Genomic DNA, 18,970 nt, shown 5'->3' with positions numbered 1-18,970 from the left:
ATTCCGTTCACGACGTTTTGGTGTTGCAGTCTGTATTTAAGCTGGTCATGCTCAATCAAGCAAGATGCAATTAGCAGGCCCTCAAAGATGAATTGTTAGAATTGAAATAGGAAAATTTAACTGGTGAACCCTGCAAATGACCTTCTCAGAAAGTGTACGATCCATCACCTCAGCCTTGCTGAAGTCACCTTCAGCTCAGTGTCCCTGAGAGCTCTCACTGCTCTCTTCTTGGTTTGGTGGCTCAGTTTTCTGACTCTCTGCTGCTTCTCTTCTCTCTCTGAGAAATTAAAGGACATCCAGGAATGTTTTGCTTCCCTAGAAACATAGCCTGGAACTGTGAAGTGCTGGAGGCTAAAACTTCTTGTCATCATAGGTTCTAAGTTGGAATTTTCGTTTGTTGTATTTTGAAAACTCAAGCTTTAAAATCAGTTCATGATAATTGCCTACTGTTGTTGTGGTAACTTAGAGCTGGGCTGATTGGGATCACTAGGGTATATTCTTTTCCAGTTGACTGAGAGCCCTAAACAGATGTTAAAAATTTCTCAGGAATGCATGATAGATGCTGGGACACAGAAATGTACCATCCCCGTCCCCTGCACCCCTGAGGATTGAAGTCCTAGTGTCTGTGGGAGGGACGGCAGCTGAGGAGTAGGGGAACAGTATGGCATAGAAAGGTTGCGATATTTCTCTTTTTTCTTGTTTGGACTTCTTGTTGCTGAACAATCCGTCTTTCTTCTTACTCTCTTTATTTTGTTGACTGATCTACCCTCACCCCCTGCTACTTTTGCTGTGCCAGGATAATGCCTGACTTACTGCTTCCTCTCCCTCCTTCCTTTCCCCAGTCCTCTTTCCACTCTTTCACGTCTCAGTGGTACCAATCACTGTACTCATTGACAGTGACAACAGAAGGGAGCAAACCTGAAAGCTGCCTATGCTCGGAAAAGCCCCAGTGTTTGCCACCTCACCTGCGTGCAAGAAAGCACACTTGCAAAAGCAGTGACTTTACTTTGTGTCTGCTTTTCCATTAATAGAGAGGGATTTGGTCAAGTAGAACACAAACACAGTCTTTATGTACTGATCAAGTAGCATTTGGCTAGTACTTCGTGATCTCAGTGCTGGCAGCCACCTGGGAGGTAGATGGGTGAGTCTCACAATAGAAGAAAGGGAGGCTCAGACATTAAGACTTGCTGCTTTGGGTAAAGAAGCTAAGGGAGGCGGTGGGCGATCACTACCTCTGAATATAGAGCAACCCTTCCTGGACTCGATCTCAGAGTGAGTAAACAAGACCCTGACATCTATATCCTCAAATGCTGGTTCAATTCCAACATGGCCTGGTTAGAAAAATCCACAGGGACTTTTTTGTTCTTACAGGTTTACAAGGTATGTTCTGGTATTTGATCTAGAGAACCTCAGAGGGTTGAAATGTGAAGATATGCAGCTACTTTAGATCTATATTAATTGGATCTAGAATGGAATGCATGTCCAGACCCACACATATACACACTCTCTCACCTCAGATGATACCCCTAAGATGCTTGGTAACACCTGAGGCTGCAGGTGTAGGAGTGGCCCTGGGCTTGTGTGTATCAGTTGTAGTGGCTGTTTCTTCAGTGGAACAGCCCGTTCTTCCAGGATGCCCAGGAGAGGGGCTTTCGCCTGAAGGTATTCTCAGGAAAGTCCCCTCACAAGCTGACTCTGGCACTGGTCGGCCCAAACTCAGCCAGGCAGCCATGGGGATAAATTAGTGTGGCACTGCCACCTAGTGACGGTCTGCTCGCCGCTCTTCCCAGAAGGGAAGTAAATAGCTCTGCAGGCTGTCACGCTGATGGAAAATCATGGAGGGTTGAGGGTAGAGGGGCTTCTAAAACCACAGCCTGCCAGGCCAGTGTAGACATGCTCTCTCTGCTATTAGTAGAGCCTGGCGTGTGTCAGACATGAATTGCACTAAGTGATTTTGGTAAGGGAGTGCTTGAAAAATTGACTTTCTTGTAAGGAAATCTTGGGCCTGACCAAGTGTGTCTCCAGGTCTGTCTCCTGGCTTCCACCTTCCCCTTAGAGGAGCAGTGTGTGGAGGATGCTTGGCACATAGCAGGAGTGGAAGGAATGGACCTCGCTCCAGAAAAATTAAAATAACTATTGGTTGGGGAAGTTAGTAAAGAAACAGAGAAGGAAGAGAACCTTGGTGGAAATGCAAGCCATGGTTATAACATTGCTCTGGAACTTGGTATTTTTTTTGATAGCCTGGGGAGTAGCCAGGGCTTAAGAATATAATTTGTGCCAAATTCCATGGTTTTCTAGTTTCACTGCACTCCAGATGTGTTGAAATGAAGCTAGCTCCAGATTTTCTGATGGCTGTTGCACAGTGCCAGCCGCCCTGAAACTCTGGACCACCGGTTCTCACTGGGGGTAGTTTTATTCCCGGGAGCCATTCCAGAGAAGGGGATTTTTGCTGTCAATCAGTGGGGCCAGGGATGCTCTGTATTCTGTTTGTATGGGACATTCCCACCCAACAAAGGACTGTTCTGTATCCCATTTGACCTTAGACTCACCTGGTAGACACTCTGTGTACTAAAAACCTATTTATAATCTTCTTAGTTTAGACCTAAATCCATTTAAAATATAAACATAAAATATTTTTGCTCAATTGTAACATGTGCTTGATTTTTAAATAATGTTATTAGTGTGTAAATTGAGGGAAAATTGTCATTTGTTTTATTTGGAATTTGACCAAAAGTTTTTCACTTTTAGAAAATCACATTAGGTATGACCATGCCCCTGTGGCATTTGAATTCAGAACCATACACTTTCATCAGACTGAACTGTATTCAAGTGCTTTTACATATAGGTGCAAACAACTGGCTGCTTCTTAAATCTTCTAGGTTAGCCTTGCCCGAGCATTTAGATATTGAAATACATCATTTATTATAAATTACTTCTCTCTTATTTTTCTATATTACATTTAGGATATTATATTGATTTTTGTTTTATAAATCATGTGTATAGATAAGTTGTATTATTTGAATTATATTTCAAGATCTTAAGCAAGAGCATCTTAAGGTGCACTAGGATTGAGAACTGCTGCTTACATCGAGTTCTGCGTTCAGGAAATCTCTCATGATGGACACTTATGCCCTGGGCTCTTCCTCCATCTTCGTTTTTAGGAACCAGACTTAATCTCCATGGCTCTCTGACCTGAAAGTTCTTTCCTAGAGCTGGGCATATTTCACTAACCCCCTTTATCAAAGAGAGCCTGAATGCTGATAAGTCTTTTCAGGTCTGTTTAGCTTATGTTGATGTGATACCATCGTGTTCCTATAGGTCTTTAACATAGATAATCGTCAAATAATTATATAGGTATGCGATCTTAGACTGTTAACTTATTGACAGATGTCATTTCTGAACTCACTTATTCTAACAGAAATGAAAATGCATAAATGAATAATAGAGAGTCAGACAATAAAACATTTTGTCATCTTTTTAGGGAAACATAAGGAATGTAATTCTTCAAATTTGAAAATCTATATATGTTCTGTTACACACTCTTTTCCTTTCGGGACTTTGAGCTGTATTTCATAGGAAGCTTATGCCCTTAGACATACCCACTGATGGTCTCTACCCAAAGATCAATCTTCTGTATCTGTATTGTGAATGAAATACACACACACACACACACACACACACACACACACACACACACACACACACACACACACAGAGGCACGGAGGAAAGAGAAAGGGAGAGGAAGGAAGAGGGAAAGTGGAAGTGTGGGGGAAAGGAGAGAGGAAGAGAGAGAAGTGTTTAGTTTTTTGACTTTTCTAAATTAACAGAAGAGAAGAAAAAATTCCAAACGTGCAAGGTTAAAGGAGCAAAATAAATTTAAAGTAGAAAACTCATTTTGGTGTTTTAAAGAATTAAGCAGTTAATAAAAATTGAATCTGGCTTATGCCCAAATGAGTTAGGTTTTATAGGTAACATTACACAGCCTGTCTCTGCTGCTTTTCTCTGGATACTTGTTGGTATTGAAGGAAGTCTATCTGGGGATCCCCAAGGTCCTAAAGTCATGTCTGTGTTTTCATAACTCAGCGATAGAGAAAAAAGTAGGAGTATGAAGAAGGGATTAGGAGAAAGTCACACAGATTGGGGCAATTCAAATTGAGCTGAAGGGATTTCTGTAAATTATTTGAGTAGTTTTATACACATAATTAAAGTGTTTTCACTTTAGAGCACCCTTACTCAGAGAGGTTTTTAGTAAAGGGTTTGGACCTACAAAATTTTACATTTTTATTTTTTAGTTTAAAACTATAATTTTAGGTGTCAGTGTTATATTGGACACTCATGTGGTTACTTCTAATCTATTATATACATTTTTTCTTGATCTACCTTTGCCACTCATATTCACATTTATTACAACTTGTATATTACCTTATTATTTCTTGCAGTTTTCCCCCTTTCTGCATTTTAGGTTTCTCATGAATGCTTACTGTTTTTTATCCATCTTCATGTTCCCAGTGCCTCCGAAAGTTCTGTTATACATATAGAAGCTCAACATGTTACTGAATGAGAACTTCTGAAATAAGGCTAATAGTTAGTTCTCAGCTTTGACAACACATACAAATTACCAGAGGAGCTTTAAAAAAAATCTCTGTCATGACCCCACCCCAAGAGTTCTTGGCTTCATTGATTGAGGATGGGGCTTTTGCATAGGTAATTGTCAGTGCTTCCCAGGTGATTCTAATATGCAGTTACAGGTGTGCCCCTTTGATACGGATCAGTGGCAAATAAGAGATACATGTTACCCCTCCTTTCTGAGCCATTTGGCACTCAGCACTTTTCTCCTTTGAACCTAAATATGTCCCTTCATTGGACTTCTTTGTATATGTTTTAATTAATTGGATCACTTATTTGCTTTTGCTTTAGGTGAAAACTCCATGCACATATTTGGAGCTTGGAGGGAGATAATTTATCATGCTTCTCTGGGTCTTCAATTGGCAGACAGCAAATTATCAGCTTCATTACTGATGTGAAGCAGATCTGGATACCACCACTTGACCTATATCCCAGTGGGCTGCCTGGTGTTCTGATGATTCACCACTGAGTTAGATGGAGTCATAGCTGAACCTTTATACCCTGTATTGGATCACCCCTGGCCTGGGAAGCTTACCATATAGAGAACCAAATACACCTGCTCTGTGGGCAGGCAGAGCAGAGAGAGGGCTGGAATTACTCCTGTTCAGTTCCTTCTCCCAGATTCTCCATCCTTCCCCTCTACAAATCTGGGAGAAATAGATTGCCTCCGCCTTCCTCTCCCCCCCACCCCCCCACACACGTTAATACAATTAAATAATGTTAGAGGCAACCATTTTTGGTATTTATTTTTTTTTTAATTTTATTGAAGTATAGTTGATTTTATTTACAATGTGTTAATTTCTGCTGTACAGCAGAGCGACTCAGTTATACATATATATAGTTTTTCACATTCTTTTCTTTTATGGTTTATCACAGGATATTGAAATCATTCCCTGTGCTATACTGTAGGACCTTGTTGTTTATCCGTCCTATACATAATAGTGTGCATCTGCTAATTCCAAACTTGTAGTCCTTCCCTCTCCCACCCCTCCCCCTTGGCAACCACAAGTCTGTTCTCTATATCTGTGAGTCTGTTTCTGTTTCATAGATATGTTCATTTGGGTCATGTTTTAGATTCCACATATAAGTGCTATCAGATGGTATTTGTCTTTTTCTTTCTGACTTACTTCGCTTAGTGTGATAATCTCTAAGTCCATCCATGATGCTGCAAATGGCATTATTTCATCCTTTTTTATGGCTGAGTGATAGTCCATTGTACCTGTATGTATATGTATGTATATATATGCCACATCTTCTTTATCCATTCGTCTGTCAGTGGACATTTAGGTTGTTTCCATGTCTTGCCTATTGTAAATAGAGCTGCTATGACCATAGGGGTGCATGTATCTTTTTGAATTATAGCTTTCGAAAATTATAGCTTTTATATAGTCTGGATATATGCTCAAGAGCGGGATTGCTGTATTATATGGCAACTCTATCTTTAGTTTTTTGAGGAACCTCCATAGTGTTTTCCATAATGGCTGCACCAGTTTACATTCCCAACAACAGTGGAGGAGGGCTCCCTTTTCTCCACACCCTCTCCAACATTTATTATTTGTAGATTTTTTTAATGATGGCCAGTCTGACCGGTGTGAGGTGGTACCTCATTGTAGTTTCGATTTGCATTTCTCGAATAATTAGTGATGTTGAGCATCTTTTCATGTGCCTCTAAACCATCTGTATGTCTTCTTTAGAGAAATGTCTGGTTAGGTCTTCTGCCCATTTTTGGATTGGGTTGTTTTTTTGTTATTGAGTTGTATGTGCTGTTTGTATAGTTTGGAAGTTAAGCCCTTAACAGTTGCACCATTTGCAAATATTTTCTCCCAGTCTATAGGTTGTCTTTTCATTTTGTTTATGGTTTCCTTTTTGGTACAGAAGTGTGTAAGTTTGATTAGGTCCCATTTGTTTATTTTTGCTTTTATTTCTATTGCCTTGGGAGACTGACATAAGAAAACATTGGTACAATTTATGTCAGAGAATGTTTTGCCTATGTTTTCTTCTAGGAGTTTAATCGTGTCATGTCCTATATTCAAGTCTTTAAGCCATTTTGAGTTTATTTTTGTGTATGGTGTGAGGGTGTGTTCTGACTTCATTGATTTACATGTGGCTGTCACACTTTTCCAACACCACTTGCTGACAATACTGTCTTTTCTGCATTGTATATTCTTGCCTCCTTTGTCGAAGATTAATTGTTCATAGGTGTGTGAGTTTATTTCTGAGCTCTCTGTTCTGTTCCATTGACCCACACGTCTGTTGTTGTGAGGCAACCATTTTTAATGTTTATCTGTGATCTATTTTTCCCCTTTGAAACTTTCAAAGATCATCTCTCTATTCCTAGTATTTAAAATTTTACGATGATCACCCTCGGCACAGGTCTTTCATTATTCTCTGTGCAAATACTAAGTAGAACTTTCCTTTAGAGATACCTGCCTTCCAGTTTTCCTGGAAAACTAAAGAAATTTTAAAAAATTATCATTTCTTTCCTTCCACTTCTATGTTCTCCTTTTGAAGTTAGTTGTTAGATGCTCTGTGTTCTCTGAGAATATATCTTCTTTGTTCTCCCTTTTCCCTTCTCTTTTTGTCTTTTTGTTCTACTTTCTGGGAGATTTCTACCAATTTATATTCTAATTGTATTGCAATTATTTTTTTTATAATAATTTTAAGTTTTTTAAAAGTCCCTCTTTTTTATTCTTTAATTGCACTTCTTTGTAGCATCCTGTTCCTTTTATGGATGTTATATTTTCCTTTAGTTCTTCCATGATATAACTTAGAAAGTTCAGGAGTCCCACACCTCATCACTCTCCATTGTCTGGAGATTATTCTGTTTCCTCCCTTTTCCCTTCTTTCTTTCCCATCCCATTTTTGTCAGTATCTTTTTTATAGAAAGTATACTTCCAATGTGTGCTGATCGTTTGCTAGTCTTTCACGTTCAAGAGTGGGAATTGGAAACTTTGTATGGAGAGAGGAGCTTAGTGTCTGGTGAAATCCACTATGGGTGGATAAGTAGAAAGCTGCATTTTTCATTAGAAAATGCTTGCTGTTAGTAATGAATGTCTTTTCACTGAAACTATTCTGTTTCTCCAGAGAGAAATATATTCTTTCTCTGTATTAGTAAGTTCTAATATAGGGTCAAGAACAGGGAGTGAAGAAAGTAAACTGGGAATATTGTTGTTCAGCTTGGAAACTTGAATTTAATTACCACATTTTCAGCCCCAAACATCTTTCCTGACCTTAGCTGGGGCCTGGATCAAAATCTCCAGTGTTTCCTCAGTGAACAAACCTCTATCTCCTGTTATTTGTCTAGCAATACCAGGCAGGGGCAAGCACCTGGGCATCTATTATGCCGTATACTTAGACATCATAATTTCTCCTGTTTTCAGCTTTGGACTTTAACCACTCATTGCATGACATCTGGTTTCTCCAAGTTATGAACCTTCCATGGGTTCTATAATAATCTATGCCTTTTAATTTTGGGTATTTAGGCCATTTATATTTAATGTGGTTACAGATACGTTTAGGTAAATCTGTCCTCTGGCTACTTGTTTTCTATTTGTCCCATCTAGTCTCTGTTCCTTTTTTCCATTTCTGCCTCCTTTTGGATTGCTTATCTTTTTTATTCTTTCTTATATCCTTTATAAGATTATCACTTATTACTCTTTGATGTATTATTTTAATGATTCTTTTAAGAGTTATAGCATACCTATACACTTAGGTATACTATAACTAAATTGTCACAGTTTTATCTTCCCCTGACATTGTATCACTTACTACAGTCTACCTTCAAGTGATAATGTACCACTTTACATATAGTTTTTTCACTTCTCCAACCTTGCACTTTTACTTGTGCATATCGATCAGTAAGTACTTGGATGAATATTCAAGGAGACCTTTCTACAGATCTCTGGATCTCTCTCTGTGCAGATGTTTCCTCTCTGGTTTTTTGCCCTATAAACTCATGGCTTCCCTGAATTCCCAGCTCTGTCCTCAATTTGGGGAGACCTCTGGGCTCTGCTGATTTCCATACCTGAGCTACATTCTGGAATCTTTCTTGAGGCATTAAGCTGGGGCAATTTTATGACTCGCTTTGGCTGTTTACCATCTCTCAGGGATCATTGTTCTTTGTTTCTAGATTATCTATGTCTTGTTCACTATTGTTTCAAATATTTGTCTGGTTTTGTAGTTGTTTCAAGAAGCAGCATGAATTCATCCTTTGTTGTTCCATCTTGGCTGGAAGCAGAATTCCCCATGCCCTTTTGTTTGTATAAAAATGTGTTATTTTTCATTCTCTGATTTCTCTTTTCTTTCTTTTTTTTTTTCTTTTTTGTTATTGTGGGCTTATACCTTTTTTAAATTGCCTTACTATCATTTTAGCAATATTTCAGGAGAGAATGGTGGATTCAGGAGGGAGAATTGATGATAGATTGATCACATGCATTTGAATCTCCATAATACTTTTCACTATATAACTGAGGCTGACATTTGAGATCAGAGCTGAAAATTAAGGTATTTTTGCTATTCATAGTATTAATAGTATGTTTAATGGAAAAGGATTAATAAACATAGTTTGTCAGCTGTAAGCTTCCATTGTTGAATATTTTTTACATGTGTAAAAATAACTTATACGTTGCCTACAGGTCTTGGAACATAACATGACAAATCTGATTAATATTGATTGATGGTAAAGACTCATTTCTATACCTTTTTTGTACTTGTATATTTGTGATCCTGAAGGCCTAACACGTGGCCAAGGGCCAGTCAGTTTGAGAAAAAATGTTTCATATTGTCATATTAATTAATTCAATAAACACCAATTCTCTGCTCTATTCTTCTAAGTGAAGATAAAACAATGAGTAAGGCATAATCTTTGTGCTCAAATTCTTTATAATTTAGATTCTCGGGGCATGTTTGATAAGCAAAGTATACATTATATGTGTTATGACCCATGTTGACATTGACTGATGGCATGAGAGATATCTATAAGAGGCTCCCAGGATACAGAGAAAGGACCTATGGTCCAGCCTAGAGTACCATGCTAAAAATGCTATGTGGAGTCTGGAAAAGGGGAGTTATGAGCAGATTCTCAAAGTACAAATCAGGGCTAGGAAGGTGGGGGAGGGTGGTTTTAGTCAGAAGGAAATGTACCTGTAGAGAAAGAGCTGGAGAAGAGGATGGCATAACTGCCAGCTATTACTGTGGCCAGAGCTCCTGTTACTTATGGAATGGTGCTGTGAGAGAGGCAGGAGTGATGGGCAGAGGCTGCTTCATTGAGCAGGAAGAATTCAGTAATGCTCTTGGAAAGATCACCCTTGTGAATTTAAACAAATATTATGGAAAGCTGCCATATTTGGGATTTAAGAAACAGTGGTAGACCCACAGTCAAGAATGAATGAAGAAATGAATGGAAACTAAGAAAAGGAACATTTTACTTCTTTTAAAACATTAAACCTGATCTTACAATCTTTAAGTCTCTAAAACATGTAATGCTGTAAAACAGCAGTAAGTCCTCTCCCTAAACGCTAAAGTCCTTTTTTAAAAAAGCTTGCGATCATTAGGCATTCCTTACACCAATTTTAATCTTCTTTAATATATTTTAATTAAACAAGCATTCATATTCTTTAGAATTTGAATTTTGCCATGTGAGTCATTTCTTCAAGTCTTTCCCAGAATAGCTCCCCTTGTGGAGAAGGTCGGAATTGTCTGAGTAAGTTTGTGACGTGAACTTAAACTGTAAGAAACGTTTTGAAAATTTTTAACCGTTTAAATTGTATATACTAATCGTTCGCAGTGGTGTGACTCTGGCATAAATTCAAAACCTGGAAGTGTTCTAAGTGAAAACGTCATCCTGTTGATAAGTCTAATATTTGTTTCTGAGTTGCCAAGAAAGAAACCTTTATTGTTCTAATAGTAGGTAATGTGGTCCTAATTACCTGCCTCTTCTTGACTAGTCATGACTAAGTATACCTGAATGTAACAAAAACATGAGTATGAAATGTTATATTTCCATTCTGAGCCATTTTTCAGGTAGGTTAATTATTTATTAAGCAAAAAAGATAATTTACCATTGAACCCCAAGCCCTTAAATACCAACTCCTAGAAAGATATTTGTTTCTAATTAGGCCCTTCAATACAGCTTTACAGTATCTGACCCAATATAACATGCATAACATATAACAAATAATAACTGAATGATATAATGACATAATACTTGAGAATGGTGAAGAGTTTAATGAGGATGGAAGCAATTTGTATTTAAATTGTATTTAAAACTTGTGTACTTATCAAATGTAGGTAACTAAAGAAGAGTCAGTGAATGCTTTTTATTGTAACGTTCAAAGTCATTTACTGCTCTAAACTTTGAAAACCAAATCAAAGTGCTTCAGGAAGAACAGATGAGAAAGACTTTCACACCCTTGCCAAAGTTGAGAAGATTTACCTGTGGGCACCAGCAGTGAAGGTGCCCCTTTAAAGACCTTTGTTTACAGTATGAAATCTCAAACTCCTCTTTGTAGTTGCTCTACCAAAGGAACACCATGTGCCTAGAGATGTGTCCTGGTCACTAGCGATGTAGCTATAACTTGAGGTTATCACTCAGACGTGGTCACATTTTCTAAGTGGGTAGTGATTGAGGACACTTTTTTGATATAGGAAGGGTCAAGAGTATAGCTTTTTCAGCCAGAAAGGTTGTCCATGTCTTAAAACATCAATGTAAAATGAGAAAATGAAAGTCAAGTGTTGAACACATAGTGAGGGCTCAACACATATTTCATATGCACCAGGGAATTAGGGCCATTGGCTCTTATAAATATCAAATCTTTGTGTAAATCATGATTTGTTAAGAAGAAACTTTGTCTCACAATTAAAGGTTGAATAGGCCATGAAACTTTTGCCTCCCCTCTCTCACGTAGCCCACATCCACACCAGGGTAATAATGTATTCCCTATTTCAGGCAACTGCTTGATGAGGACTATTCATAGAAAGCCCCAATATCATGATTGGGTTATTCATCCAAAGCTTACTTCTAAGGATCTTGTTTGAAATAAAAACCACATGGCCCCATGGAAGTCTCATCACACAGGCATAGCAGGCTCCCCGAGCAGTCCACAGAGCCTGGTAGCTCATGTTGTAGCCGAACTACAGCATGGATCGCATCACCCTAATCCTATGTGCATGTTATTTAACAGAGTTTCTCAGAGGAAATGCACTCATCTGTCTTCCTTAAAAGCTAGGAATTGATCTTGTTTTTGAATTATAGTTGATTTACAATGTTGTGTTAGTTTCAGGTGTACAGCGAACTGATTCAGATAGATATATATTCTTTTCATATATATATATACGCATATCTAGATTCTTTTTCAGTTTCTTTTCCATTATAGGTTATTACAAGATATTGAATATAGTACCCTGTAATATACAATAGATCCTTGTTGTTTATTTATTTTATGTATATTAGTGTATATCTGTGAATCCCAAACTCTTAATTTATCCCTCCCCTTTGTTAACCATAAATTTGTTTTCTATGTCCATTTTTTTTGTAAATAAGTTCATTTGTATCATTTTCTTAGATTCCACATATAAGTGATATCAGATGATATTTGTCTTCCCCTGTCTGACTTACTTCACTTAGTATGAGAATCTCTAGGTCCATCCATGTTGCTGCAAATGGCATTATTTCATTCTTTTTTTAAGGCTGAGTAATATGAGTACATCTTGACCTTCCTTTTGGCAATGACAGCCTCTCCACCCAGCCATCCTGGGAAGAGGGGACTCTGCATCTAAGTCATAGTGGCAGTTCCCTGGGGTATCCCTATTTCAGGCAACTGCTTGATGAGGACTATTCATAGAAAGCCCCAATATCATGATTGGGTTATTCATCCAAAGCTTACTTCTAAGGATCTTGTTTGAAATAAAAACCACATGGCCCCATGGAAGTCTCATCACACAGGCATAGCAGGCTCCCCGAGCAGTCCACAGAGCCTGGTAGCTCATGTTGTAGCCGAACTACAGCATGGATCGCATCACCCTAATCCTATGTGCATGTTATTTAACAGAGTTTCTCAGAGGAAATGCACTCATCTGTCTTCCTTAAAAGCTAGGAATTGATCTTGTTTTTGAATTATAGTTGATTTACAATGTTGTGTTAGTTTCAGGTGTACAGCGAACTGATTCAGATAGATATATATTCTTTTCATATATATATATACGCATATCTAGATTCTTTTTCAGTTTCTTTTCCATTATAGGTTATTACAAGATATTGAATATAGTACCCTGTAATATACAATAGATCCTTGTTGTTTATTTATTTTATGTATATTAGTGTATATCTGTGAATCCCAAACTCTTAATTTATCCCTCCCCTTTGTTAACCATAAATTTGTTTTCTATGTCCATTTTTTTTGTAAATAAGTTCATTTGTATCATTTTCTTAGATTCCACATATAAGTGATATCAGATGATATTTGTCTTCCCCTGTCTGACTTACTTCACTTAGTATGAGAATCTCTAGGTCCATCCATGTTGCTGCAAATGGCATTATTTCATTCTTTTTTTAAGGCTGAGTAATATGAGTACATCTTGACCTTCCTTTTGGCAATGACAGCCTCTCCACCCAGCCATCCTGGGAAGAGGGGACTCTGCATCTAAGTCATAGTGGCAGTTCCCTGGGGTAGAATGGTGGAGGTTGCTGCCCTCCCACCACCAGAGAATCACAGGATGCCCCTCAGCAGGGCTGGCTGCCTGTGTGCGTGCCCTTCCATTTTCTTTTTGAAGATACGGTGATGCCGTCACTCTTCCTTACTCTGGGGTTCCACTCACTCCAGGCAGAGGTTTCTCTTTCCCTAGACCAAAGTAGCAAAAAATACCATTTCTTAGTTCTCTCTTCTTTGTTAGAAAACAAAGGTACCAAAGTGTTAAGCATAGGCCTTTCTGTATCCAAAGACAGAGGCAAGATCCACAGTCTCCCCTTCAGAGGTGTGAAACTGCAGAGGAAAGCTTATACTCTATAAACTTCCTGCACTTTGGGCTATAGATGCAGAAGCCTTGGAATGATATGAAGAACAGAAAAAAAAAGAGAGAGAGAGAGAATGCACTGGCCCAATGTAGGTTGTATATGGAATCAATCCTGGGGCTCAGGTCATGGGGCAGCCTCCTTGCCTCCACAGCTCTGGCTACACAGACACATTCTCGAGCTGAAAGGCAGGACTGAGTGAGTGCAAGCTAGGGGATTATCAGCATGCTTTGGAGGGCAAGAAATAAGGAAGGGAAAGCCATCCCCAGTGGTATCTGAGAGCTGGGAAGAAAGGGTGGTCCTTACAGAAGTTGGATGAAGAGCAAGGAATGTCTCTAGTGACCAGAGAGAGTCTGGGGTGTGACTGCCATGGAGGAGGGCTACTCTGCCCCATGACTACACAGAGCATGCATCCAGGGCAAGTTTCTCTAAAGTAACAACTTGCATGGCCTCACAGTTGTATGCATGGTGGATAATAGTGCCCCACGATGGGCCAGGGTTACTGTTTAACACTGATACTTCAAGCAAAATTTTATATCTGTTTCTGATATAAAAATCCTTCTTCTCATTAGAAAAATTTGACACCTCATAGAATAATGAGGATAAATTGCATCCCTCTCCCTCTTTTTGACTATAAACTCTTTGTGTGTATCTGGTGAGGTAATAACTTATATTAAGCTCCAGTTCTGGGCATGGATTATGCAATCAAAGGTACATTTTCCATCTTCAAGGAGGATGGCTAGTACAGGACCTCCAGGTAGACAGTTACAATGTAGTCCTGTGATGGAGGAATATATGGGATACTGAGGGAGCCCGAGAAATGGGCTGGGAGGAGCGTAGACAGAAGAGGCTCCCACCTGAACTTATTTTGAAAGATGACTAGGAGTTGGCCCATTAAGAAATAAAGGTAGCAAAGGGAACACCGTGGCTCCTTTTGGTACAAAGGTGAGGAGGGAGATCGGGGCACTGCATATTGTTCCACCAGTTGGGCACATCAGTGGGCATCAAGGAAGGATGAGATGTGAGCAAGGCCAAAGCAGGATTGAAAGATAAATGTGCGTTAATCAACTTAAACCAGTGAGAAAAGCAATTTTCGTATTTTACAGTTTCTCTTTCAGATTATTTTTAAAGTTGAGAAATTCTGATGTCTTTCAGATTGCTTAGGTAGAACTCCACTTTTATTTATAATAATGAGCTTTGAAAACCTCTAAATAGAGCATTTTATAGACGCTACTTAGTAAATTCACTGTATTGAATCAAGCTGCCCTTGGAAGCCCTACTCCAGATTAATTATGAAGGACTGGCTTTGTTTGCTATTTTTCAGGTACCATGATCAACAGGATGTTACTAGCAACTTCCTTGGAGCAATGTGGTTGATATCAATAACTTTTCTCTCCATTGGTTATGGTGACATGGTACCTAACACATACTGTGGGAAAGGAGTCTGTTTGCTCACTGGAATTATGGTAAGTGTCTTTTCACTTTCTGTCTCTTTGATGAACACTCAAGAAAGTACTTTAGACCATTCCATCCATGTGCATAAGTCATAGTACGCTACTTCAATTTCCAAACATCAGGAAGGCAGCATAAATAAATCAGTTCTCTGTTCAGAGAGAACATCAACAGTTCTCATCCTAATTCTCTTCGTTGTGAAGCTCCATTGAGGACAGAGTGCTGCTAGAATGCTCTTTGTGGGCTATGTGCTAATTTGATGAGCAAATTTGATCTTAGAGCTTCAGCTTCAAGGTCAGAAGTTCTTTAAGTCTGAGTTCTGCCATTTCCTATTAGCCATGTGAACTTGAGTGAAATCCTCTTCTGTGAAATGTACTTCTCTCAACTGTAAAATGTGGACCATAATAACTATCTTGCAATGTGTTGAACGGTTGAAGAATTACATTTTTTTCCAATTATATAATTAGATAATATTTATCATTTTAACAAATACTTGTTGAGTGCCGATTATGGCGCTGGCCTAGCAACTGAGAATATAGCAGGAAAGGGATGAACTCTCTCTGTCCTGCCTTCATGGAGCTTACAGGGGAATGCCTACTTTTTAAAATAATTAACAAATGATTGTTATTTACATTTGTGACAAGTATGTAAGGAAGTAAGATTTCTGATCAGATTTGGGGGGACTGAGGGAGAAGAATGGGATCTACTAAGAGAAATAAATTCCTGGAAAGTTGACTCTTAAACTGAGGTGGGAAGGGTAGGTAGCGAGGCAAAGTGGGGGGAAGGAAGGGCATTCCAGGAAGAGGAAATAGTTTATTTGAAGAGAGTGAGGCAAGGAGGAGCTTGGTACGTTGATGTAAGGCCACCAGGCCAGGAGTGTACAGAGTAAAGAGGAAAAGTGGCATGAGGCTGGGGGTGGGAGGCCAGATCTTGGGGATCTCTTGAGTGAGGTTTGCTGCCTGTGGTGATGTGTCACTCTTCTGGGACACCTAGCAGGCTCAGACATGTTCCTTGCCCCTTACACACTAAGATGTGGCCAGGGCTGGTGTGTACCCTTTGTTTTAGATGTCTGAAAATGAAAGGCTAGCAAATTGTCTAAAATTTATTATTATGTGGTGTGAACTTTGAAATGTCTAAGCCAGATGCACCACTTTTAGTGACCTAGGTTCTCTCCATTCCTTATCTTCTTTTTATCGTTGGATTACAGCAAAGAGCATTATCCTGATACTTGTTTGGTTCCTGCCTACAGAAGGATGTGAACTAGTACTGGAAGCTCCTTAGTCAGGAAATTCCCAGAATGTCTGAAGTTAGGCATCTCTGCCCAACGCCTTCATTGTGTCCACCCACAAGTTGGCAGGAGGGGAACAGGCTCCCCATGCGAGGGCCTTTGAATGGTAGCCAGGGCAGCGTGTACCCTTGTAGCAGCTGCCTTGGAAGATTGTTCCAAGAGTCAGAACTAGCTGGGAGGACTGAGTGCCCATGACATACATAGAGTGGGAACATTCTTCTCCCACTTAGTAGCACTGAATAGCTAGATGTGAAAATAAAACCTGGGGGCTAATTTTAAGGTTACAGTAGTAACAAGATGACCATTCGTAGAAAATATAATTCGGGGTCATAATTTAACATTGTTTGCTTGTAAAAGAAAAGTACAGTTTTGTGAATTTTAGTGATTTTTTTTCATTAAAATTGGTATGGTCCTTTATGTTTACTCTTGGATCACTTCCTTTTTCCTCAAAAGATAGCATTTTATTATATAGTATAATGCTTTGGGAAATAAAATTTGCATGGATGTATTTTTGGAGGGCCCATAACAAGCCCACAAGGGACATGAATGATGCTATTTATAAACACAGAACTGGTAATTGCAGAGTCTTTCCCCTTATGCTTCTTAGAAACAAGTTCCTTGGTTTTGCTTTTTGGCAAGATACCTCCCTTTTATTCTTGAATCAGGTATGACTCAGGGTTTATGCAAACCTCTTCATTTGCCACGGATCAGAGCCAAGTTTGAGGCTAACCTTGCCTGGATCTTGTAATACTTTTATCTTTCCTTGATTTTTTTTCTCTGTCCCTAATGTCTCAAGAACAGCTCCTGCAAAATCTCATCTGATGGCACAAATTTTATATTTAGTTCATTGAACTACTTCCTTGCTTAGATGTCACTGGTGATCTTAGTTTATTTTTAGAAAATATTTTATAAGCCACTTTAAATTTATATGGACACAAAAATGTTATATGCAGTGAAATTTACAGTGACTTCACTGCTGTCCTCTAAGCTCATGGTGAAAACAGGCCCTCTGTCCTTAAGCTGAGGAGCTCCATTCCATCTCCCTCTTAAGGAACAGACATTTCTTAATTGACCCGATCAAAAATTGTTTACTTGCATATAGAGAAATTGAGTGCTCTTTGACTAGCCTAATTGAAATACTGTGTAGAGTTGCATTGTCTCTATCCATCGGCCAAATAAATTCCCACAGAGTCAGGCCACAGAGCAGTCTTCTGGGGGTGAGCTTCTGGGAATTGGTTATATCCCATGTAAATTTCCTGGGGATGAAGAGCCTATGTATTGCAGTTACCTAGAAACTATTACAGAGAGTGGCTGACAAATATAGTTTCCTAAGACATAAATTTTTTTCAGAGTCTATAGAAAAGGTTAGTTTCCTTTAGATGAACTGTGTTTCTCTTTTGTGAGACAATTTTTTTTTTTTTTTTTGCTTTTGATATCAGGAAGTTTAAATACCAGTTTGTTACTTTGGGATTGTCTAAGCTAGATATGACTTCTTTTAAAATTTCAGGCTTTTTTTTTTTCTTTCTTTTTCCAGCCTATTCTCCCCGGGACTTTTGCAATGCATGTTTAGGTAAAATACATATTGTCACATTTCTCATGAGTCATCTCTCTGGCCTTTAATAAATTGTGAAAAAGAAACGCAATTCACAATACTCCTGGGAGAGCACAGGGTCATCCCTGAATCATCTTGTGTATTGTCTCTGAAGTACTATGATTCTTTGTGTTCTTTTATATTTCAATTTTCTTGTTCTTGTGTTTAGGAAATTTTGATAGAATTTATACCTTTATGTGGTTTTTTTTGCACTTTGAAGTAAAATACAGTTGATCTGAATGCTAATACCTACAAAGCTTTCCTATTTCAAAAATGTAGACATAAAGAAATTAACACTGCATTATTTCTTCATAAAGCTAATGAATTATTTCATAGGATCATCTTAGATGTTCACATTTCATTGGTAAAAACTCAAAATTAAAATGTAATTTAAAATTTTTAAATAACTTAATTTATGTCATGAGTTATATTTTTGGGAGCCAAGGACATTAAGATTTAGGACATTTCAGCCATGGTCTTGGCAGAAATATTGTTAAACCATGAGGAGAGAGAGTTTTCCAGAATATTTCTAAGAGAGAAACAAATGGTCTTATCAAAAAATAACTTCTCCTTGCCTGAAATGTAAATTGTAAATCCAAGACAATCATGCAAAGCTTTTTAAATGAGTTTTAGGTTGTGTTTACAATGCTATACATAGATGATTATGAAAATACTAAAACAAGTGGACTTCATATACTGAAATGCCTGAACAAGAATTCCATTGTGATAGATCAAACAAGTCAAGTAGAAATTTTTGTTTTACCAAGACCTAACTAATATTAGAGCTTAAGAGACAAAGATCTCTTCCTTTCCCCTGGGTATTATTTTAAAAACCTAAGATCATAGGATTGCCTAATAGACAAGGTCCCTCATTACCCTTCAAGACAAAACTATTATGGTTGCAATTACTTACTTTTTCCTTAGTCTTCTATCCTTCCTCTTTTTTAAAAAATGTTATTGAAATATAGTTTTTTTACAACGTTGTATTTCTTCTGTACAGCACAG

The 18,970-nt window shown here is 38.4% G+C and overlaps 1 protein-coding gene across 2 annotated transcripts in view; it reads left to right on the top strand.

Annotated features, from left to right (window-relative positions):
- The window catches only part of KCNN2 (potassium calcium-activated channel subfamily N member 2), a 173,998-nt gene that overhangs the window by 113,034 nt on the left and 41,994 nt on the right, over nt 1-18,970 (top strand). The window contains exons 6-7 of one of the 2 annotated variants that reach the window (XM_024743367.1): nt 11,732-11,737; nt 14,959-15,100. In XM_024743367.1, the coding sequence (XP_024599135.1) occupies nt 11,732-11,737; nt 14,959-15,100 (148 nt within the window). The remainder of the gene's footprint in view (nt 1-11,731; nt 11,738-14,958; nt 15,101-18,970) is intronic. The other variant, XM_024743366.1, reaches the window with a different exon arrangement.

The sequence above is a fragment of the Neophocaena asiaeorientalis genome, unplaced genomic scaffold (assembly GCF_003031525.2).
Source record: "Neophocaena asiaeorientalis asiaeorientalis breed wild unplaced genomic scaffold, Neophocaena_asiaeorientalis_V1.1 scaffold26, whole genome shotgun sequence".
NCBI classification, from domain to species: Eukaryota; Metazoa; Chordata; class Mammalia; order Artiodactyla; family Phocoenidae; genus Neophocaena; species Neophocaena asiaeorientalis.
Note: the sequence above shows the minus strand (reverse complement) of the source record. Positions and strands in the feature narration are given on the sequence as shown.